Consider the following 20,728-nt stretch of genomic DNA (forward strand, 5'->3'; position numbering starts at 1 on the left):
TAACAAACTTCATAGCTAGCATGGAACAGTTTCTATGATGCTTCTACAAATAAGCTGCTCTCGTTATTTCCCTGACCCAAGGAGGGTTGGTATATGCGGGATGACGCTTGCATAGTATTAGGTTGGAAATTAGTTTCTGTTACAGTTACACAATTGTAATTTTGTCAATTTAAAATGAGATGTGCAGAGCAAAAAGGGAAGTAATGGGTGTTAAATGACATGGGTAATATAGATCCCAAATTGATTTGATGCTTACTTCTCCAGATTGGTTTTAGAACTGTGTTGACACTCCATTCTCATTGATGATGAGGAAACAAGCCAGATATAGGGCTTTTGTCAATAGGAAAGGAATTTTCAGGAGGACCTGTGGTTGGTTGCTATCCTGGTTCTAAACGGTGCATGATGTGACAGGCATCACGTTTGTGTCAGCCTTCCCTGATCTAATTTTAGGTTTGGGCCATTTGCTTCAGTAAACTACAGACCCCATAACAAGTATCTGGATGCAGATAGTTCATTTGGGAGGGGGCCTCAGGAAGGACAAGTGAGAGAGTATGCAGTGTAAACAAGGAAAGGAGAAAAGCCAATAAAGTCCATCACTGAGCCAGTTACCATGGATGGCAAGCATGGTTCGGTCCGGCTGGGGAGCCTCTGAAAAACCATACAGAATTCTTACCAGATTTATCCCACCAAGTAACCAGAAATCCGGCGTCTTTATCCACTAAGTCCCATCCCTCTATGGTCGAGAGGCGTCCCCCTGGAGTGTTCTAAGCTTCCTTGTATGCAAGTTGAGAAAGTTATTAAAGTGCCAAACAAACAAACAAACAAACAAAAACAACTCTCAGGCAGAAAAGCAGCAAGCTTCAGGGCTTGAGGTCAGCTGCTCATGGTTTACAGGAGACTTTCTCACTAAATTTGCTGGTGAATTTGCAGTACATCTGCTACACAGTCTTATGCAGGTAAATGTTTTCATCAGTACAATTTGTTTCTAAGCAAGAAATTCACCATTTTAAGCAGGTGCTGCCTGGCACACAGAGGTGCTCAGTGAATACGCATTACTGGATGACACTGAAGGTTGTTAAGAAGGCACAGCAGGGAGCCAAAAGGCCACTTCTTGTACTCACGGCCCTGATCACCTTGAGACTGGGACCCCATCCTGCTACTGACTTAGGTTCCTCCCTCATCACTTTCTCTTTCCCTTGAGTTATAGATTTTCAGAAACCTTAGAGATGATCATCCAACCCTTTTATATGTCCAAGAAGGAAACTGAGGCCCAGAAGGGTGAAATGACGTGGCCACTTTTGCAAAGTCAGCCAGTGGCAAAGCCAAGACCCACATCCCTGGCGTCTTCTCACTGCTCTCTCCATCACTGCCCTGCCTCCTTTTCTTAGCTTCTGTAATGCTACAGGATTGATGGGACTGGGATTCATCTAAACTCTCTGAAGCAGATATATGCAACTAATGTATTAGAAGTCGATGTGCTCAATAAGCCCAACCCAAATCTTTCCACATTCACAATTTATCTTTTGTTCTTTTTTTAGCAGTCTGTACACTTCCATATTGAAATATAGAAATGCCTCCTGATAGCATGGTCTTTTTAATTTCTTCAAAGAGCTTGCTTATCTATTTGTGTCATTTTATTCAAGAGGCTGTAGGATTTCTTTTTAATTACGAACAGATTCCTGCAGGCTCATATCTAGTGCAAATAAGTAGCTAATTATTAGTGGGTGGTTTGTGTTTCTGGTTTCTGTGGTGAGGAGAAAGGCATGGAACTGACTTGCATCAAAATGCTGCTCGGCGGGCTTCCCTGGTGGCGCAGTGGTTGAGAGTCCGCCTGCCGATGCAGGGGAGACGGGTTCGTGCCCCGGTCTGGGAAGATCCCACATGCCGCGGAGCGGCTGGGCCCGTGAGCCATGGCCGCTGGGCCTGTGCGTCCGGAGCCTGTGCGTCCGGAGCCTGTGCTCCGCAGCGGGAGAGGCCACAACAGTGAGAGGCCCACATACCACAAAAAAAAAAAAAAAAAAAAAAAAAAAAAAAAAAATGCTGCTCGGCTACAGGAAATGGACACAGTGGAGGCCAGCTCTTGGGTAATTTACAGTAACAAAAAGTGAGATCACCAGCCCAGCCAGAGGCTCTTGTACCACGTTAATTCCAGGCCTCTGATTGACCTGGAGCTCTTTTTCTTGTTTTCTTCTCCCCACATGTAACCTTGAACGTGATGGGGGCCTGGAATTTTTCCATTTCAGGTTCACTCGGGATGCTATGAGAGACAGTAGGATGCTCCTGGTTCACTTCAGGAGCTTGAGGTTGCCATGGCCCAGGCATGGGTGCCCAGGGTCTCAGGCCAAGAAGGGAAGGTTTCTATCAAGGTGGCTCCCACAGAGCCCTCCTCACTGACCTGCTGCCTGCACCACGAGCTAACACTAAAGTGCAGAGGTGAAGCTAAACCAGGCCACAGGCCAGGGGGTGGGTGGTGAAGCTTCTTGGCTACCACTGACTGCCATTCAATAGATATTAATATCTCAGTTGTGAAACACTCTTGCCCTCCACCAAAGGAACACCCGTCCTCATCCCCAGGCTGTGGCATCCCAGCGCTCAGAGGATTCAGGTGCATTGCAGGGAAGCTCAGCACCTGGAGAAGCCTCTTTGTGTCCCAGAGTCATCACAGGATCCCAGGTGCTCTTGAGGAAATGGCTGCTCTATCACTACAGGTTGGAATGGGCTTCTAAGCCTGCCACCGTTTGTAGTCCAGGATCATCCATTGCTCACCTATCTCACCCATCCCACCGAGCATCTCAGAAGTCCGCTTGCGTCAGAAGTCCGCCACCGTGATTGCTCTGGGATGACGAAGAGCCCGCACATACCCAGCAATGGCCTGCCTGCTCACTCTGCTAAGGTTCAGGGTTTCAAAAATGGTCAGGGGTGAGAGATTTGGCCCGTGCTGCCTTCCTGATCTGGCCTCCTCATGCTACTCCAGGGAGCGCAGCCGACTTGGAAATCATAAGGCAACGAGCCCAGTCTAGGAGGTGGAGACCGCTCAGCTTCTCCAGATTTCCCCTCCCATCCAGCCCCCTCTCTGGGGAGCAGCAGGAGAAAACCACTGTCATCGCTACAAACCCCAGCCGCCATGCCAAGGCCTTTCCCTCACCCTGAGTCAGAGAACGAGACTGGACAGTTTTTATTAAACTTCCCTCCTCTCCTTCCTTGTTCATAAGAATGAAATTTGAACCTGCGATGAGGTGGGCGGGGGAGTAAATAAAGAAGGGGAAACAGCACCCATGGCTGAGAAAGCAGATGAAGGACAGTGTGGTTCCCTCTCATTTTTCAACATTTCTTTTCATAGTAGCTCCATGGCTGCAGGTGGGACTGTGCTGTCTCGAGCTCGCCCAGCCCGCTGCCTGCACTCTCTCACCTCTTTCACATCAGATGGTGTCATCTGGTGAAACCGCAGTCTGTGAGTAATTCTGCCGACTCACTCCCTGGAGACGGTTTCCCTCAGGGGTCAGGGAGCCAGAAAAGCACGGAGGGTGGAGTCAAGCCAGAGGAGATGCGAAGAGCAGCTCACCCACTCTTCTGCCGTGTGATCTTGGTAAAGTTAAAGAGTAAACTCCGTTTTCTTATCTATATCACAGAGATAACTCCTAGAGTTCTGTGGTTGAAAGCTTTTCACTGATGATGGTGGTGGGAGTTTGTTGTTTTGTTTTTGTAACAGCACATCGCAGCCCCCCTGACATACAGGAGTGCTCGCTACCACGAGGTGCCGTTTTATGTGAACTTAGCTTGTGTGAGTTTGAAATAGGGCAATATAAAAATACTAATAAAGTCTTAATGCATGCACAGAACATGAAATACAACAAATTCTACTTTTTATGTATTCCTCTAGGGAAAATTGCCTTGAATTATGCAAGCTTTGAATTATGTAATATCTTCAAGAGCTCATTCCTGGCAAACCAATGTGACTGAGGGTCCACAATCTGCCAAATGAGTGTTAAGATTTACCGAAAGTGTCTTATGCAATCCTTCAATGACCCCATGACACTGGAATCCTTGGATCATTTCCTTCCTTTTCCCGTCTTCATATTCTCCCTGATTCTCACTCTCACTCTCTCTCTCTCTCTCTCTCTCACACTCTCACACTCTCACACACACACACACACACACACACACACACAATGACTACACAGATATCTATTAAGTGGAGCATCATCTCATTATCCACCAAAAGCCTTTGGTTGCCTTTCCAAAACTGCTATCATCCAATTGGCTCTTTTCTTCATCGTGGTTGTTCTTACACCGCTGGGCAATTTGCTCCTGACTCCCAACTCCCTCCTCATTCCTGCCCTTGCCTAAGAAGCAATATACTGCACTTCTGTCGTTGAAGGTGCAGCCACCGGAAGCAGACTGTGGAAGGAACCAGTATTCCTGTCCATGAGCTGAGAACATGGTGAGACGTGGCAGACGCAGCACGGGGAAGAAGCCCCACCAGCCCTGCTCCCTCCCCTTCCTCCAGATGCCACTCCTTCCTCACCTTGCCGCCCTCCCCCAGACACCTACACGTGCAGAAAGCTGAGCCTTGGGGCTGCCTTTCTCTAGGGTGTCCCTGTGATGCCTCCAACAGTGGCTGTCACCTAGGATTATTCGTGCATTCTGGGGCTGGCAGTTCTACCCTTCTCTTACCTCTCCACTCACAAAACTCACACGGAGAGTGTGCTTTGGCAAGCAACTTTGAACAGTTTTCTGACCACCATAATAGAGAGAAATTTATTCATCTTAAGAAATAATATCAGCTAATTAGACCTGTGTGCCACCCAACACCCAAATTATTTGGTCCCTGAGGTTGTTCAGGTCCCGTCCTGATGAAAGCTTTGTGATCTAAGGAATGTCGTTGGTAACTAGTTGGTTCCCGCAGGTACCAGGCTTGGAGGCACTGCCACCCAATGGCTCTTTTTACAAACAGCACCCTCACAAGAGTTGTGTTTATTCAGTACTCTACCCAGAACCCAGCAAGAGTGTAAGACATGGAGAGAAAACAGGGTGCGGTGCTTACACTGGGACAGGCCAGGTAGTCAGTGCTGCCACCATCCTTCTCTTCCAAGGAAATCTGATTTTCCTGGCATTAAACAGCAGATGTGAGCTCTTTAATTAGGCAATAAAAATGGCAACTTGGCAGTGAAATTGTAAAGATAAATTGGTACAACACCATGCATCTTTGGCACTAGGATTAATTCGACTGCTTATATTTTTTCTAATGATATTTTTACCATGACTCAATGTAGGTAAGAGACAAAACAGAAAGTCAAAGCCAGAATTCTCATTTCCATCTTTGTTCATTACTACCTGTATTTAGACATGCATTTAATAAACTTATTTTTCTCCCCCATAAAATGAGGATGGAGAGGGTAGTGGTGTACTTCATAGCACTCAATAAAAGACGAATTGATTGGAGCTACCAAAGGCTTCTGTCCCATGTAATGGAAGCACAAGTCAGGCTACCGTGACCAACGGGTATCCATTTCAACAGCTGCATTAATCAGGGTTAATCAAAAATTTTCCTTCTAAATTGGATAAAAAGAAACTGTACTATACAGAGCAGAAAAATTTCTATTCTGGTTTAGCAGTGGTTTGTATGCATACTCTGAGAATAATTAAACACTGACTCAAGCAGGTGGGTGTGAGACATCATTCCACTTAAAGCAAGGAAAATATCTTAGTATTTTGAGATTGTCCTATAAATTCCATTTTGTCTCTTTTCTATTAAAAAAATACTTGGTTTATCACAGTCATTTGTGATTTTTCTCTACTGGAGAGAACTTCTCTTCATACATAGCCCCTTCATAGGGGCTGGGAATGTGGATATATTTTAGTTGGCACATTGTCAAATGGTAGTACCTTGCCCATGAGGGATGGAGAGGGCACCCAAGCTGTAAGGACATTCAGGCAATCCTTATACAATGACGAGCCACTCTTCTATGATGGGGATAAACACTGGGTAGAAAATGGCCGAACCCATGAACAACTGGCTTCATGACGCAGGAAATGAATGTAGGCAAAACAAATTATGTGACTAAAGTAAATAAATTCATGGTTTGATTTTCCATTTTGAAACTGATCTCAGTGTATAATTAATGAAAAAATTTCCTCATGAAAAACTGCCGAGGTTTTCAAAAATACCTAGATAGTGTTGAAAAAGAAAAAAAAACACTAATGAAAAGTATCTCTAACAAATGTCAACATGATGCCAAAGTAACTGAGTAATGAGCTAAACTCCATCAACTAACTGATCTGTTCAAATATCAGATAAATGTTTATTTAGTGCCACAAAAACCTAAACAACTTGACTGGCTCTACTGTTTCACCAGATATGTTTGTAAACTACAGGAATTGTAAATTCAACAGAATAACTACTCTTCTTTCCCTTAGTGAAAATAAATCTGGAGTAATCTTAGTATCATCAGCTATTGGCTTTAAAAGACGTGAGATAAATTTTTTCCCTTTAGTGATTGTGAAAGGAATTTGAATTTATATGCAGCTTGAATAACTTGTCAGTCAACAGAAACTATGGGGCATTTACTCAATGAACAAAGACTTGTTCTTGGGGGTATAGATACAAAAGATATCCCTGGGTCTTTATCCTCCAAGCATCCTAAACTTTAACTGGGCAGATAAAACATGCAAACATGAAGCAAACACTCAACTGTCTGATCCTAACTATCAGTGCATTACAAATCCTAAAGATGAGTAAGACCACTGTGGGCTAGAATAGGCAGAGAAAGCATCACTCTGGAGATGGAGATTGAGCTACTCCTTGAGGAATTACCTGGAAATACATAGGTAGAGAAAGCAGGAAAAGGGAGGAAGAATTTCTATGCTGGGAGAAGAGTGTGAACCAAGATTTCTCAGCCTTAATACTATTAACATTTGGGGCTGGATAATTCTTTGTCATGGGGGCTGTCTTATGCATTGTTGGGCTTTTAGCAGTATCCCTGGCCTCTACTCACTAGAAGCCTGTGGCAAAACCTCACTCCCCAGCTGGCACAACCAAAACCACCTTCAGACATTGCCAAGTGTCCTCTCATGGCAACATCAGCCCCAGCTGAGGACCACTGAACCAGGCATGGATACCTGGGTTGGGGGCGGGTGCTTTCTCTATCTCAGAGCTTATCAATCTCAGAATTATTGACATTTGGGGCTGGATAACTATTCACTGTGGGGACTGTCCTGTGCTTTATAGGATGTTTAGCAGCGTCCCTGACCTCAACCAACTAGACACGAGTAGCACCTCCCCTTGGTTGTGACAACCAAAAATATGTCCAGACGTTGCCAAATGTCTCCTGTGGTGCAAAATTACACCCATCTGAGAATGGCTGGGATTCTCAGTAGGAATGGACTTGGCTTCCTCAGGGTAAGTAGAACTGCTTAAACAAAGCACAAGGTCCATGTTAGGAAAGAGTGGAATAAGACTGAATAACTAGGGCGGACACATGCTGTGTGAGATCTTGGATACTAGAGCCTATACTAGGCAGCCACAGTAGTTCTCAAGCTGTGTTGCAAAATGAATTGGTGTTTAAATTTAATCTGGCAGAAGCAAAAGGATAAAGTGCCACGAGGAGGAACTGGGTACAGGGTGATCAGTTAGGAAGTTGTTATAATAACCAGGTGTAAGCATTGATGGCCAGGGTTGCAGTGACATCTTTGGAATGGAGAGAAAAGGGTAAACCTAAGGGTGCTTTGCAGAAGTCGATGTTGAGCTTTTGCAACAGACTGAATAATAGAGGTGAAGGCAAAGAAAGAACTAATGGTGAAACTAGTGTTGCCGGTGGGAAGCAAGATTCAAATGAAGTGAATGGGAAGGAGGGGCACTTAATGATTTTGCTTTTGCAAATCCTAACTGCGGGCCTTTTTATGTATTTTTTGGCCATGCTGCACGGCATTGTGAGATCTTAGTTTCCGGACCAGGGATCAGACCCATGCCCCCTGCAGTGGAAGCGCGGGCTCCCAACCACTGGACCACCAGGGAATTTCCCAGGCCTTTTATTTTTTTTAATTTTTTTTTTGGCTGTGTCGGGTCTTAGCTGCTGGATGTGGGATCTTCGTCATGGCACGGGATCTTTCGTTGTGGCATGTGGGTTTTCTCTTCTCTAGTTGTGGCACGCAGGCTCCAGGGTGCGTGGGCTCTGTAGTTGTGGCACACGGGCTTACTACCTGCTGTTTAATGCCAGGAAAATCAGATTTCCTTGGAAGAGAAGGATGGTGGCAGCACTGACTACCTGGCCTGTCCCAGTGTAACCTGTTGCCCCGCGGCACATGGGATCTTAGTTCCCTGACCAGTGATGGAACCACCCACATCCCCTGCATTGTAAGGCGGATTCTTTACCACTGGACCACCAGGGAAATACCACCCCCTCCACTCCCCCCACCCCCCCACCCCCACACTGGGCCTTTTATAATTAGCACAAGAATGCTGGTGAGAGGTCAGGAGGTCAGGACTGAGTGATGGGTTGGGGAGTGCTGGAAACACAAAACCCTGAAATCTCCATGGCTTAAAACAATAAAAATTTATTTCTCACTCACATTACATTCCACTGTGAAGTGGGTGGCCCTGTGTCTTTTAGGGATCCAGGCTTCTTCCATCTTATGGCACTGCCATCTCAGATGAGTGACACCCAAGGTGGCTGCAGAAAGGTTAAGTCCTAATGCCCTCTTGGGAGATTTTAGAAGCCCTGAAGCAGTGTATATTACTTCTGCCCACATTCCACTGGGGATCCAGCTGAACTGGAAAATCTAGTTTACTGGTGTCCCAGGAAGAGGAAATGGGAATCACAAGAACTTGGCCAATCTCTGCTACGGGAGACACACACACACACAGAGAGAGAAACTATAAGAGTGGTTGAATTTATTGAGGACCTGAAGATACAGGGAAAATCGAAGAGGAAAGAGTTCAAGGACCACAGATAAGAAATCGAAGAAGATTCAGCAAAGGATTCAGAGATGTTGTTAGAAAGTTTGGAAGAGAACTGACTCTGTGTAGAGTTGAGAGTGTCAGGAGAAAAGGTAAATTTCTATATGGAGGGAAAATGTCTACTTTTGCTAAGACTCTTGCTTTTGAGACAAAGAAATTCAAGCTAATTAGAAAAGGACTTATATATCCATACCCCACCTCAAAACCATAATTAGCTTATCTTTACAAGCAGTCTGAAACCCAGATGCCTCTGCCTGGCCATTGTGTTGGCCCAGCCATACCTCACCATGCACTTCCCCGGTACCCAGCACATCCCAGTCACTGGATTGTTGACCACCCTCAAGCCCACCTATTCTCTCCCATCTTCATGGTTTTGCTTTCATAGCTTCTTCCACCCATCAAAGTCCTGGCTTTCCTCAAGCCCTAAGTCAAATGCCATGCCATCCAGGAACGAAGCCTTTTCTGATTTTTCCCTGTCAACATTGAACTCCCCACATCTTCCAGCCACCTTTTGGGTTTTCCTCTACTTTGGCACATGAGACCATCTGCTTTGTATCAGTCTTATGTTCACTTGACTGTCTCCCTCACTAGACCATGGTTTTCTCAAGCACCAAACAGGGCCACCAAGATTTACATCCCCAGGACAAACCAGACAACACTGCAGTCTACGTCAGGGGCTGGCAAACATTTTCTGTAAAGGGTCACATAGTATTTTAGGGTTTCCAGACCGTATGGTCTCTGTCACAACTACTCAACTGTGCCATTTTACCGTAAAAGCTGCCGTGGACAGTATATACATGAATGAGTATGGCTGTGTTCCAATAAAACTCTTTATAAAACGTGGTGGGGCAGATTCGACTCATAGGTCCTAATTTGCTGCTCCCTGAGCTATGTGAATGACGCTTTCTGGAGCACAGCATGAACAGGTTCCCCTGGGGTATCATCTGGGGAGTCCTGGGAAGAATCAATGTGCATCTTAGTTATTCTTGTATCTTCTGCCCCACCTCCCACCAGCACCTACTACAGTGCTTTCCACATAGTAGGCCCTCAGTGTTTATGTTTCTGAATTAAATATACCTGGAAAGATAACACCGAATGAATCATACTAGCATTTTGAGAGCTTCATTAATTTGAAAACTATTTTGCAAGATTGTAGTAATGTAGTTCAGGAACGGCTCATGTAAGCCCAGGAATCATAAAAATAATGTGACAGGAAAAAATGTGAGGTAAAAATGTCTAAGGATTAGAAGCCAAAGGGAGAGAATGTGACATCAGAGCTGGATAGAAGTAACAAAAAGGCATTTCAATCCTGAGACACCAGCACTGAAGGACATCCCATCATAGGTAATAGATGTCTCACGACACCACCTAAATCCGTGTGAATAATGCAGTTAATACCAGCACTTCAGTGCTGGAAAGATGATCATGATTTGGAGGAAACTCGCAGACCAACCAAACTGATTAAGAGACTGAAAGGATTTGTTTATGAGCAGCTATAAAAGAAGCCAAATACGTGCCTGGCCTGCTGATGGCCAGAAGGAGAGGGGGGAAGGGTTTACAAATGACTGAGTGCTGTAAACACTAGCAAGGGGAGGAATGAGGGTGAGTTCTACTGGACTTAGCTTTTGGTATGGACATCTATCAGGCACTGACAAATTCTTCTCATTATTAGGTCTTAAAACATTCAAAGGCCATCTGAATAATATATAACCGGAATGCTGTGATTGGTAATGTTCTATTATTACAGGAGAATAGGACTGCTCCAGAACAGCAAATACAAGAAAATTATTGCTTATTAAGGAAAGAAACACTCCAGGAATGCTTGGTGAGCTGAGAGAATTTAAACGCACTAATGGTCCACTCTCAGAAATATCCAATATGTGCAATTGTGGGTAATGTTATACAGTAAAGAATTGTTGAAGTTAAAGTACAAAAATGGAAAGATAGCCAGGTATTTCCTTCATTCCTTCCTTCTGTCATTCAATCAGCCATCTATCCATCCATCCCACATATCTAATGTTTACTCACTATTTGCCAGGTCCTGGGCTGGTGATACAAAGAGTAATACTACACAGGACCTTTCTTAAAAAAAAAAAAAAAGTTTCAGTCTAGTGAGTCTAGTGGTGGGGTCAGGGAAGCTGCTGGACTGAAAAAGAACAGACAGGCTCGATAGAGAGTTATAAGGGAGCAAGGAAAAGTGGCCCCCAACCTAGATGAGACAAAAGTAGGAAGGTTAGGGATGCTTCCCAGAGGAGCTGGTATGCAAGCCAAGTCATGAAGGATTCTGAGTCATCTGTTAATCAGAAAGGCTGAGAATAAGCATCCCAGGTGCTATACCACTTTGTCACAACATATGTGGGACTGACAAGTAGTTCAGATTGATGGAGACAAATAGTGTAAGGCAGGTGGTAACCTTAAAAATAATAATTGGAATATATTAGGACTGTGGGCGATTTTTATTTTCCTTGTTGATTTTTCTGTCTCTTCCAAGATTTTTCTATTAACAAAATCACACCCTTATGTAGTCAAATAATTGCAAACATTTATATAGCACTTACTCTGTGCCAAACACTATTCTAAGCACTTTGAATACATTAAGTGATTTTATCCACATAACTCTATGAAATAGCTACTATTATTTTCCTTTATACAGATGAGGAGGGGAAGCAGAGACAGGTTAAACAATCTGGCAAAGTTAGAGTCAAGAACAGAGCAGTGTTTCTTACTTCAGGCATCTCATTCTAGAATCTCTGCTTTTACATCCTCTATGCTCCTACTAACTTTCTAAGTCAGGAGCATATTTTCTTAGCATTTACTCCCATAATCCCAGTCTAAAAATTGACCTAACAAATAATCAGAGATACAGTAAAATATTGGGGGGGGGGGAGAATATTCATAGCTCCCAAATTTACAGTAGCATAAAATGAAACTAAAAATCACCTAAATATCCTATCATACAGAATGATTAATGATGGTATAGACAATTATACAAGCACTGGAAATTATGATTTAGAAGAAAGTTAAATTACATGGGAAATGCTCACTATAAAGGTCAAAGGGAAATGCAAGATACAAAAGGTATAATCCTAGTAGTATGTTTGTGTGTGTCCAGAAAGGAGATTCACTAGTCAGACTGGGTTCCAATTCCAATCTTAGCTCTGCTACCTTTTAGCTTTCTCACTTTGGGTAATAATTTAACCTCTCTGTACCCCAGTTTCCTCACCAGAAAATGGGGGTAATACAGTTGTCATAATGGTTAGAAAATTATTATATGTAAAATGCATAAATTCTGGATGGCAAACACTCAGTGACACCTATCAAAAAGCAGGAAACCCTATTTAAAAATTAGAACTAGATAGTACACATTTGCACAGGCAGTTGAAAAAGAATCGTTTGTAGTCTGTGGTCCAACATGTTACAACTTCATCTAATTATTTTCCCCCTCATATTTTAAAAAATAATTGGAAGTTGAGTGAGATGAAGGGAACTTTGCATTGCAAGTAAAAAGTATTTGCTTTCAGAATCTGCTTTATCAAATAAGATGTACAAAGCACTCAACCAATCACTGAAGGGTCATAAAAGTTTCCTTTTTAACCAGATACCTTCCCAAGGCTACAGCCCTGATATTTTACTTTGGTTGAATATCTTGAATTGTGATAGTTTAAAACTATTTAACCTCAACATAATGAAAGCCATATATCACAAACCCACAGCTAACATCATACTCAACAGTGAAAAGCTGAAAGCATTTCCTCTAAGATCAGGAGCAAGACAAGGATGCCCACTCTTGCCACTTTTATTCAACATGGTATTGGAAGTCCTAGCTACTGCAATCATAAAATAAGAAATAAAAGGAATCCAAATTGGAAAAGAAGAAGTAAAACTGTCACTGTTTGCAGACGACATGATACTATACATAGAAAATCCTAAAGACGCCACCTGATACTACTAGAGCTCATAAATGAATTTGGTAAAATTGCTGCATAAAAAAATTAATATACAGAAATCTGTTGCATTTCTATACACTAACAACAAAATATCAGAAAGAGTAATTAAGGAAACAATCCCATTTATCATCACATCAAAAAGAATGAAATACCTAGGAATAAACCTACCTAAGGAGGTAAAAGACCTGTACTCAGAAAACGTAAAACACTGATAAAAGAAATTGAAGATGACACAAACAGATGGACAGATATACCACGTTCTTGGATTGGAAAAATTAATATTGTTAAAATGATACTACCCAAGGCAATCTACAGATTCAATGAAATCCCTATCAAAATACCAATGGCATTTTTCAAAGAACGCTAATAATTGTAAAATTTGTATGGAAATACAAAAGACTCCGAAGGCCAAAACAATCTGGAGAAAGAACAGAGCTGAAGGAATCATTCTCCCTGACTTCAGACTATACTAAAAAGCTATAGTAAACAAAACAGTATGCTACTGGCACAAAAACAGACACACAGATCAATGGAACAGGATAGACAGCCCAGAAATAAACCCACACATTTATGGTCCATTAATATTCAAGAAAGGAAGCAAGAATATATAATGGAGAAAAGACAGTCTCTTTGATAAGTGGTGCTGGGAAAACTGGACAGTTATATGTAAAAGAATGAAATTAGAACACTCTCTTACACCATATACAAAAATAAACTCAAAATGGATTAAAGACCTAACTATAAGATCAGAAACCATAAAAATCCTAGAGGAAAACATAGGCAGAGCACTGTTTGACATAAATCACATCAATATTTTTTTTTGGATCTGTCTCCTAAAGCAAAGGAAATAAAAGCAAAAATAAACAAGTAGGACCTAATCAAACTTAAAAGTTTTCACAAGCAAAGGAAATCATGAGCAAAATGAAAAGACAACCTACGGAATGGGAGAAAATATTTGCAAATGATATGATGAATAAGGGGTTAATATCCAAAATATATAAACAGCTTATACAACTCAACATCAAAAAAAACAAACAACTCGATTAAAAAAGTGGGCAGAAGACCCGAATAGACATTTCTCCAAAGAGGACATGCAGATGGCCAACAGGCACATGAAAAGATGTTCAACATTGCTAATCATCAGGGAAATGCAAATCAAAACCACAGTAAGATATCACCTCACACCTGTCAGTATGGCTACCATCAAAAAGAACACAAATAACAAATATTGGTGAGGATGTGGAGAAAAGGGGTACAGCCACTAGGGAAAACAGTATGGAGGTTTCTAAAAAAACTAAAAATAGAACTACCATATGACCCAGCAATTCCACTCCTGAGTATATATCTGAAAAAAACAAAAACACTAATTCGAAAATATACATGCACCCCAGTGTTCATAGCAGCATTATTTAGAATTGCCAAGATATGGAAGCAACCTAAGTGTCCATCAATAGATGTATGGATAAAGAAGATGTGGTGTGTATACACACACACACACACACACACACACACACACACACAATGGAATGCTACTCAGCATAAAAAAGAACTAAATTTTGCCATTTGCAACTAAGTCAGACAGAGAAGGACAAATACTGTACGATATCACTTATGTGTGGAATCTAAAAAATACTACAAACTAGTGACTATAACAAAAAAGAAGACTCACAGAAATAGAGAACAAACTAGTGGTTACCAGTGGGGCAAGGGAAGAAGGGAGGGGCAATTTAGGGGTAGGGGATTAAGACGTAAAAACTATTATGTATAAAATAAGCTACAAGGATATATTGTACAACAAGGGGAATACAGCCAACATTTTAAAATAACTACAAATGGAGTACAACCTTTAAAAATTGTGAATCACTATATTATACACCTGTAACTTGTATAATATTGTATACTTCAATTAAAAAAAAGAAACTTGTTTCTGCATCAGTTAGGATCAAAAGCTGAATGGAAATTACAAATTGGTTTTTGAAGGACCCAAAGCCATATATAGTTTATTTCTCATCCAAGTTTTGGAATTATCTTAATGAGTTTTTAAATGGTAAGAAAAAAGACAAGGAAATGAGCAGTTTCAAGAGTAGCACCCACTGTTTTACCTCAAAGTTTTTTCTTTCTTTTTTTTCATGAAGGCAATTCTTGTAGTCACCTTTGGAGGTGGTCTCAGGGATGAGGCTACTTGAGCAGGTGGGCTATACTGAGAGAAATGGAACAAGGGCCTGGGGCAGGGGGGCATGTAACTTTCACTGCTCTGCCCAGAATCTGCAAAGTGGGATGGAAAATGCTTAAGCACTTTCTTAAGGAAAGCCTAGAAAAGAATCCTTGATGAAAGGAAATGAGGTTATTCTGCTGCTCACACCATAAGGAACCTGGTTTCCCCTCAAGTTTTCACAGTGTCTCTGTCTCTCCCTCTCTCTCAGGTCTCCTACGTAAAAGCGATTGACATCTGGATGGCAGTGTGCCTTCTGTTTGTGTTTGCAGCCTTACTGGAATATGCAGCAGTGAACTTTGTCTCCAGGCAGCACAAGGAGTTTCTGCGGCTCCGGAGAAGGCAGAAGAGGCAGAATAAGGTACCGTTGACCCTAAGTGCAGACAAAGTCAGGTAGAGCTCGAGGTGGTTATCCAGGCAATGTAATTTAGAAAATATAACAATACATAGTGAGCAAGAAGCTGAAGTTAATTTTTGTCCTGATTCATCCTACTATACTGAATTACTGCTCAGGTTAGTCCTTTAAAATTGGGACAGAGTTGTCACATTTAGCAAATAAAATTCATCGAGAGATGAATGGATAAAACAAATGTGGTGTATACACACACACACACACACACACACACACACACAATGGAATATTACTCAGCCATAAAAAAGAATGGAATAATGCCATTTGGAACAACATGGATGGACCTAGAGATTATCATACTAAGTGAAATAAGTCAGACAGAGAAAAACCAATATCATATGATGTCACTTATATGTGGAATCTAAAAAAAAAAATGATTCAAATGAACTTATTTACAAAACAGAAATAGACTCACAGACATAGAAAACAAAGTTATGGTTACCAAAGGGGGAAGGGGGAAGAGGGATAAATCAGGAGTTTGCGATTAACACATACACACTACTATATACAAGGACCTACTGTATAGCACAGGGAACTATGCTCAATATCTTGTAATAACCTATAAGGGAAAAGAATCTGAAAAAGAATACACACACACACATACATATACATATATATAACTGAATCGCTTGGCTATACACCTGAAACTAACACAACATTGTAAATTTACTATACTTCAATTTAAAGAATATATAGGGCACACAGTTAAGCCTGAATTTCAGATAAATAATAAATATTTAGTGTAAGTACATCCAAGATGTTGCATGGAACAGACTTATATTAATAAATTATTTGTTGTTTATCTGAAATTCAAATGTAACTGGGAGCCCTGTGTTTTACCTAGCAGCTGTAGTTGGAGATATATATTCCATTTGACAAAATTACTTTAAAATCCTGTTGTTTTGAACATTGATAATTTGCGTGCGTGTCTTTGCTCACAAAACTGCTTTGATTGACTTTTTTATGAATTGCTCGGCTTTATGTAAATAAGGTCCCTACTCATGTCGATTTCAACCTGATAAATCCAATTAGACTGATCTCACTGTCTCAACTTCAACTTTAATGCAGAAACCCAAAACTTACATTATCTAGAAGTTTGAGGTTGGAAATACATGGCTCGAAATCTCCAGTTCAGTGGTTCCCAATCTTGCCTGCACATTAGAATAGCCTGGAGATCTTTCAAAAATCCCAAACCTTGGCCATACCCCATACCCATGAATCCCAGTCTCGGAATGGGGCACAGGTGTATCTTCTGAAGGTCCCCAGGCAATGCCAGTGTGCAGACACATTTGGGAAGCAGTGCCCTGGTTTATAATTTAATTTCATATAGGACTCCAGAAGCCTTGCACTTGCTTTCACTTTCAGATTCTGGGAGAGAAATATGATACGGAGAACTCCAGTGCCTGTAACAATATCACTACCGAACTGAAGTTAAAACTTTACATACAAGAGATGAGAGAGAGTTTTCCAAATCTGTTCCCCCTAAAAAATGATAAATTAAACCCGCTGGAGCCTAGAAGATAGGATGGAAGATAATGTGGGATCATGGGAGGAACCTTTTTTCAAAATGGAAAATAAAAGAACATGTTTGACAACAGGAATACTGTAGCAAAAAGGGAGAAATCAACACTGCAGTGAAAGGACACCATAATTTCTAGGAAAAAAAAAAAAACCTTTAGAAGTTGAGAAAGGATGAAATCCAGAGCCAAGGGTCAGGGTTGGCCTTACATGGGGACAGATATTTCAGCCATTTTAATAATGACTTAAATTAGTGTCAGTTCATTGATGAGGATACCAAAGCACAGTTAAATAATTTGCCCACGCTCATGCGCCACGAAGTAGCACAGCAAGATCTGAGGTGTGATGCTGTGTCTCCAGAGCCCATGTGCTACACCACTGTACCGACAAAATGGGAGAATGATGATGGGTGCTGATCCACTGGTAGTTTGATGATGGTACGATGTAGGAGCTCCTATCATTTCCAAGGATTATGAGGCAGGTTACCAGCTGGAAATGGGATGGAAAGGAGAAACGTAGAAGGTTTAAGGAGGAAAGATATAGTATTAAATGGTAGTTTGGGAGAATAAAAAAGCCATTGCTCCAAGGAGAGAGATGGGGTCAGAATGCTGAGGCAGAGGTAGTGGGAGAGCCCATCTGAGGTCTGTGGTTATGAATTTAAAGTTTACGATTAAATTTAAAACTTTAATTAAAACAATCAGCAGGTGCCCCTTTGCAGTCAAGGCTCTTACTATCATTGACAATTGACTTTTGGAAAAAAAAAAAAAAAAAAGGAGGGGGAGGCATTTCCAATTATTTGTCCCTTAGGAAATGGCATCTTTCCAAGGTAGCACTTTCCAATTTTTTTTGAGTGTGAATTATGTTTAGAAACAATGGTAACAAGAGCTCACAGTGATTGAGGGGTTACTATAAACCGTACTTTCCATACAAGAATTGATTTGGTCCCCACAACTGTGCGTACTGTGATCATACAGCCCAGTTTACTGCAGAAAGTCCTGTTTCTGCCTATTTTCCTGATGCCCTGTGTAATTTAGCATTTGTCTTGGATAATTCATTTTAAACCAAAACACTTATTAACAGTTGCATTAAAATAAACTCACATGGGTTTGGCGGACCTCCACTCTATACATCTGCTTTCTGTCATGGTGTGATCTTCTGGGTTGGGGGTACACAGGTGCAGTACACAAGTTCTCACTTTAACATGTGCTGAAATCTAAAAAATAACCATCACCATCCCTGGCCTCTGTTCTTGACCCTTTCCAGAAGCAATGTCATGACTAACACTCTTTCCAGGAGAGCTGGAAGGGAGCTTGCTGATAAAATGAAGTGCACTCAGACACAAGAGGCTAGGGATAAATCTTTCTTTCTTTTGGTCTGTCAGTGATGAGATACTGCTGTCCTGCTGGCCATTTGGGGCACCAGCCTTGGCCCATAACATGGCATACAAAACCCAGAAAGCCACTAGGCCGCCCTTTGGTGGGGTCAGTGGAAAACATGGGAAAATCCTAAGTTCAGTGAACATGAGACCAACAAAATAGAGGCTGAGCAGTATTGCTGTGGGCACCTAAATGCTCATGATTGAATGGCTTTGTCATTTCTTGATGATTTAAATCTGTAATTGTCTTACTGTTTGATAATTACTGTAAAATAAAAAAGCATCAACATTATAGAGCTGGATTGTCCGAGCCACTTTCCACTATGAAAACTGTCCTTCTTGGGATCAATTAAGTGGTCATCCTGCCAATAATGAAGGCAGTGTTCTTATCTCCATTGTACAGATGAGGAGAGGAAAGCCCTGAGACGTTAGGTAAAATGCCCAAAGCCACACACGCAGGCAGCCCCGCTCCAGCGTCCCGGACCTCAGCTGCTGCTCTGCAGAGTTCATGTCATTTTACATCTTACATTCTGATCCAGTATCTCTCTCCCACTCACACACTTGAAACAAACATCTTTAATGCACCCTAATATTTTCTATTCTGTTTTTTTAAGGCTGGTCCGTCAGGGATGAGATTAGGGTGAGGCAAGTGAGATTAGTCACACAAGTAGAGGGTCAGATCTTGTTTTTATTTAAATTTGGTAGTTTTTCCCCATGGATTGACCTGAAGTACTGGGGTTTTGGCACCCCCTTACATTTTGCACCTGAGACCTTACCTTGCCCTAGTTCCAGCCCAGCTGGTCTTGAACCATTAGATTTTCACAGACCCTAATAGGTTGTGGCCTGAGTTTAAAAACAAAAACAAGGCCACCATGTTAAAATGTTCAATATTCCCAATAAAAAAGTCATCTCTTTAATTTCCCATTGGGAAACTGACCTCCCCAACACAATCCAGCCTGATTCTTTAGACGGTATAAGAAAATCCCAGAGCAGATTACTTCCCAAAGTGACATTGGCATGATGATTTGTTCAAGGAAGATGTTTACGGAGAGAGCCCTGAAATTACATTTCCTTACATGGAAAGAGTGCCTGGTGTTTACTGAACCATCAAGTTATGAAACAGGGTCACTTTCAAGGAGGGGACCAGGCAATTTGCAACTAGGTATATCTGCTTTACCTTTTCTACATCTCAAAAAGCAGCCAATTTTATCAAAGCAGAGTTTCTCAGCAACAATCAAGCTGAGATCTTCACTGACAGAACTTGCAAATCCCTATGGTTGGGCCAACCCCAGCCTGTTAGAAGTTGATGTGCCCCAGGTCTAAGTAGTAAAATCCTATTTTTATGTTATGCCCTCAGCTCCAGTAACTTTTCACCATGGTTTAACAACTTCCCCATAAGAACTTTAAAGCCTCACCTGCGCTTCTCTCGCCCTGTCTTTTTTTTTTTTTTTTTTTTTTTTTTGCAGTACGCGGGCCTCTCACTGTTGTGGCCTCTCCCGTTGCGGAGCACAGGCTCCGAATGCGCAGGCTCAGCGGCCATGGCTCACGGGCCCAGCCGCTCCACGGCATGTGGGATCCTCCCAGACCGGGGCACGAACCCGTGTCCCCTGCATCGGCAGGCGGACTCTCAACCACTGCGCCACCAGGGAAGCCCACCCTGTCTTTTTATATCTGGCCACACCACTCCTGACTTTGGCATTGTGCCTGATTTCAGGTTTCCAGTTACCCATAGAGCTCTGACTTCTTTATTTTCAGTGACTAAACAGAAATTGTAGCTGCTTGAGAACATGGCTATGGCTTCTAGGCCACCTGAGGATGAGCCGCCTTTTAAAGGGAATGTTGTGAACACACTGTTTAGACTTCAACCTCCCCAGAAGAAAAGATGGAGCCTCAACCTAATTAGACAACAGGGTGAGAATGTGAGGCCCTGACCAAAATGTCTCACGTGACAGTAACTTGGGAAAGTACTCATTTTTTTTTGCAATTTTCCCTTTCCCTCCCTTCATTTACCTGTCCTTTAATTGTTAGATAGATTGCCAATTTCCCAAAAGATAACTTCCTAGTAATCTGAAATATATATACATGTAACTGAATCACTTTGCTCTACATCTGAAACTAACACAAAATTGTAAATCAACTATTCTTCAATTTAAAAATAATAATTTCCTGATCCTACCGGGTGGAAATGATACCACTCTTTCAAGCACGCATAGTATGTAATTTGTTCCTTTCATAAGGTGTCACCCATTTGTTGTACGTTTTACAGAAGAATATAAAATTGAAATGTATTGGGGGGTATTATTTAGGA

The 20,728-nt window shown here is 41.8% G+C and overlaps 1 protein-coding gene across 2 annotated transcripts in view; it reads left to right on the plus strand.

Annotated features, from left to right (window-relative positions):
* GLRA2 (glycine receptor alpha 2) overlaps window positions 1-20,728 on the plus strand; it is a gene marked incomplete at both ends in the record, with an annotated part of 187,293 nt that overhangs the window by 135,835 nt on the left and 30,730 nt on the right. For both annotated transcript variants that reach the window (XM_079727445.1, XM_079727444.1), the window contains one exon: window positions 15,327-15,476. In XM_079727445.1, the coding sequence (XP_079583571.1) occupies window positions 15,327-15,476 (150 nt within the window). The remainder of the gene's footprint in view (window positions 1-15,326; window positions 15,477-20,728) is intronic.

The sequence above is a fragment of the Hyperoodon ampullatus genome (genome assembly GCF_949752795.1).
Source record: "Hyperoodon ampullatus genome assembly, chromosome: X".
In the NCBI taxonomy this organism is placed as follows: domain Eukaryota; kingdom Metazoa; phylum Chordata; class Mammalia; order Artiodactyla; family Ziphiidae; genus Hyperoodon; species Hyperoodon ampullatus.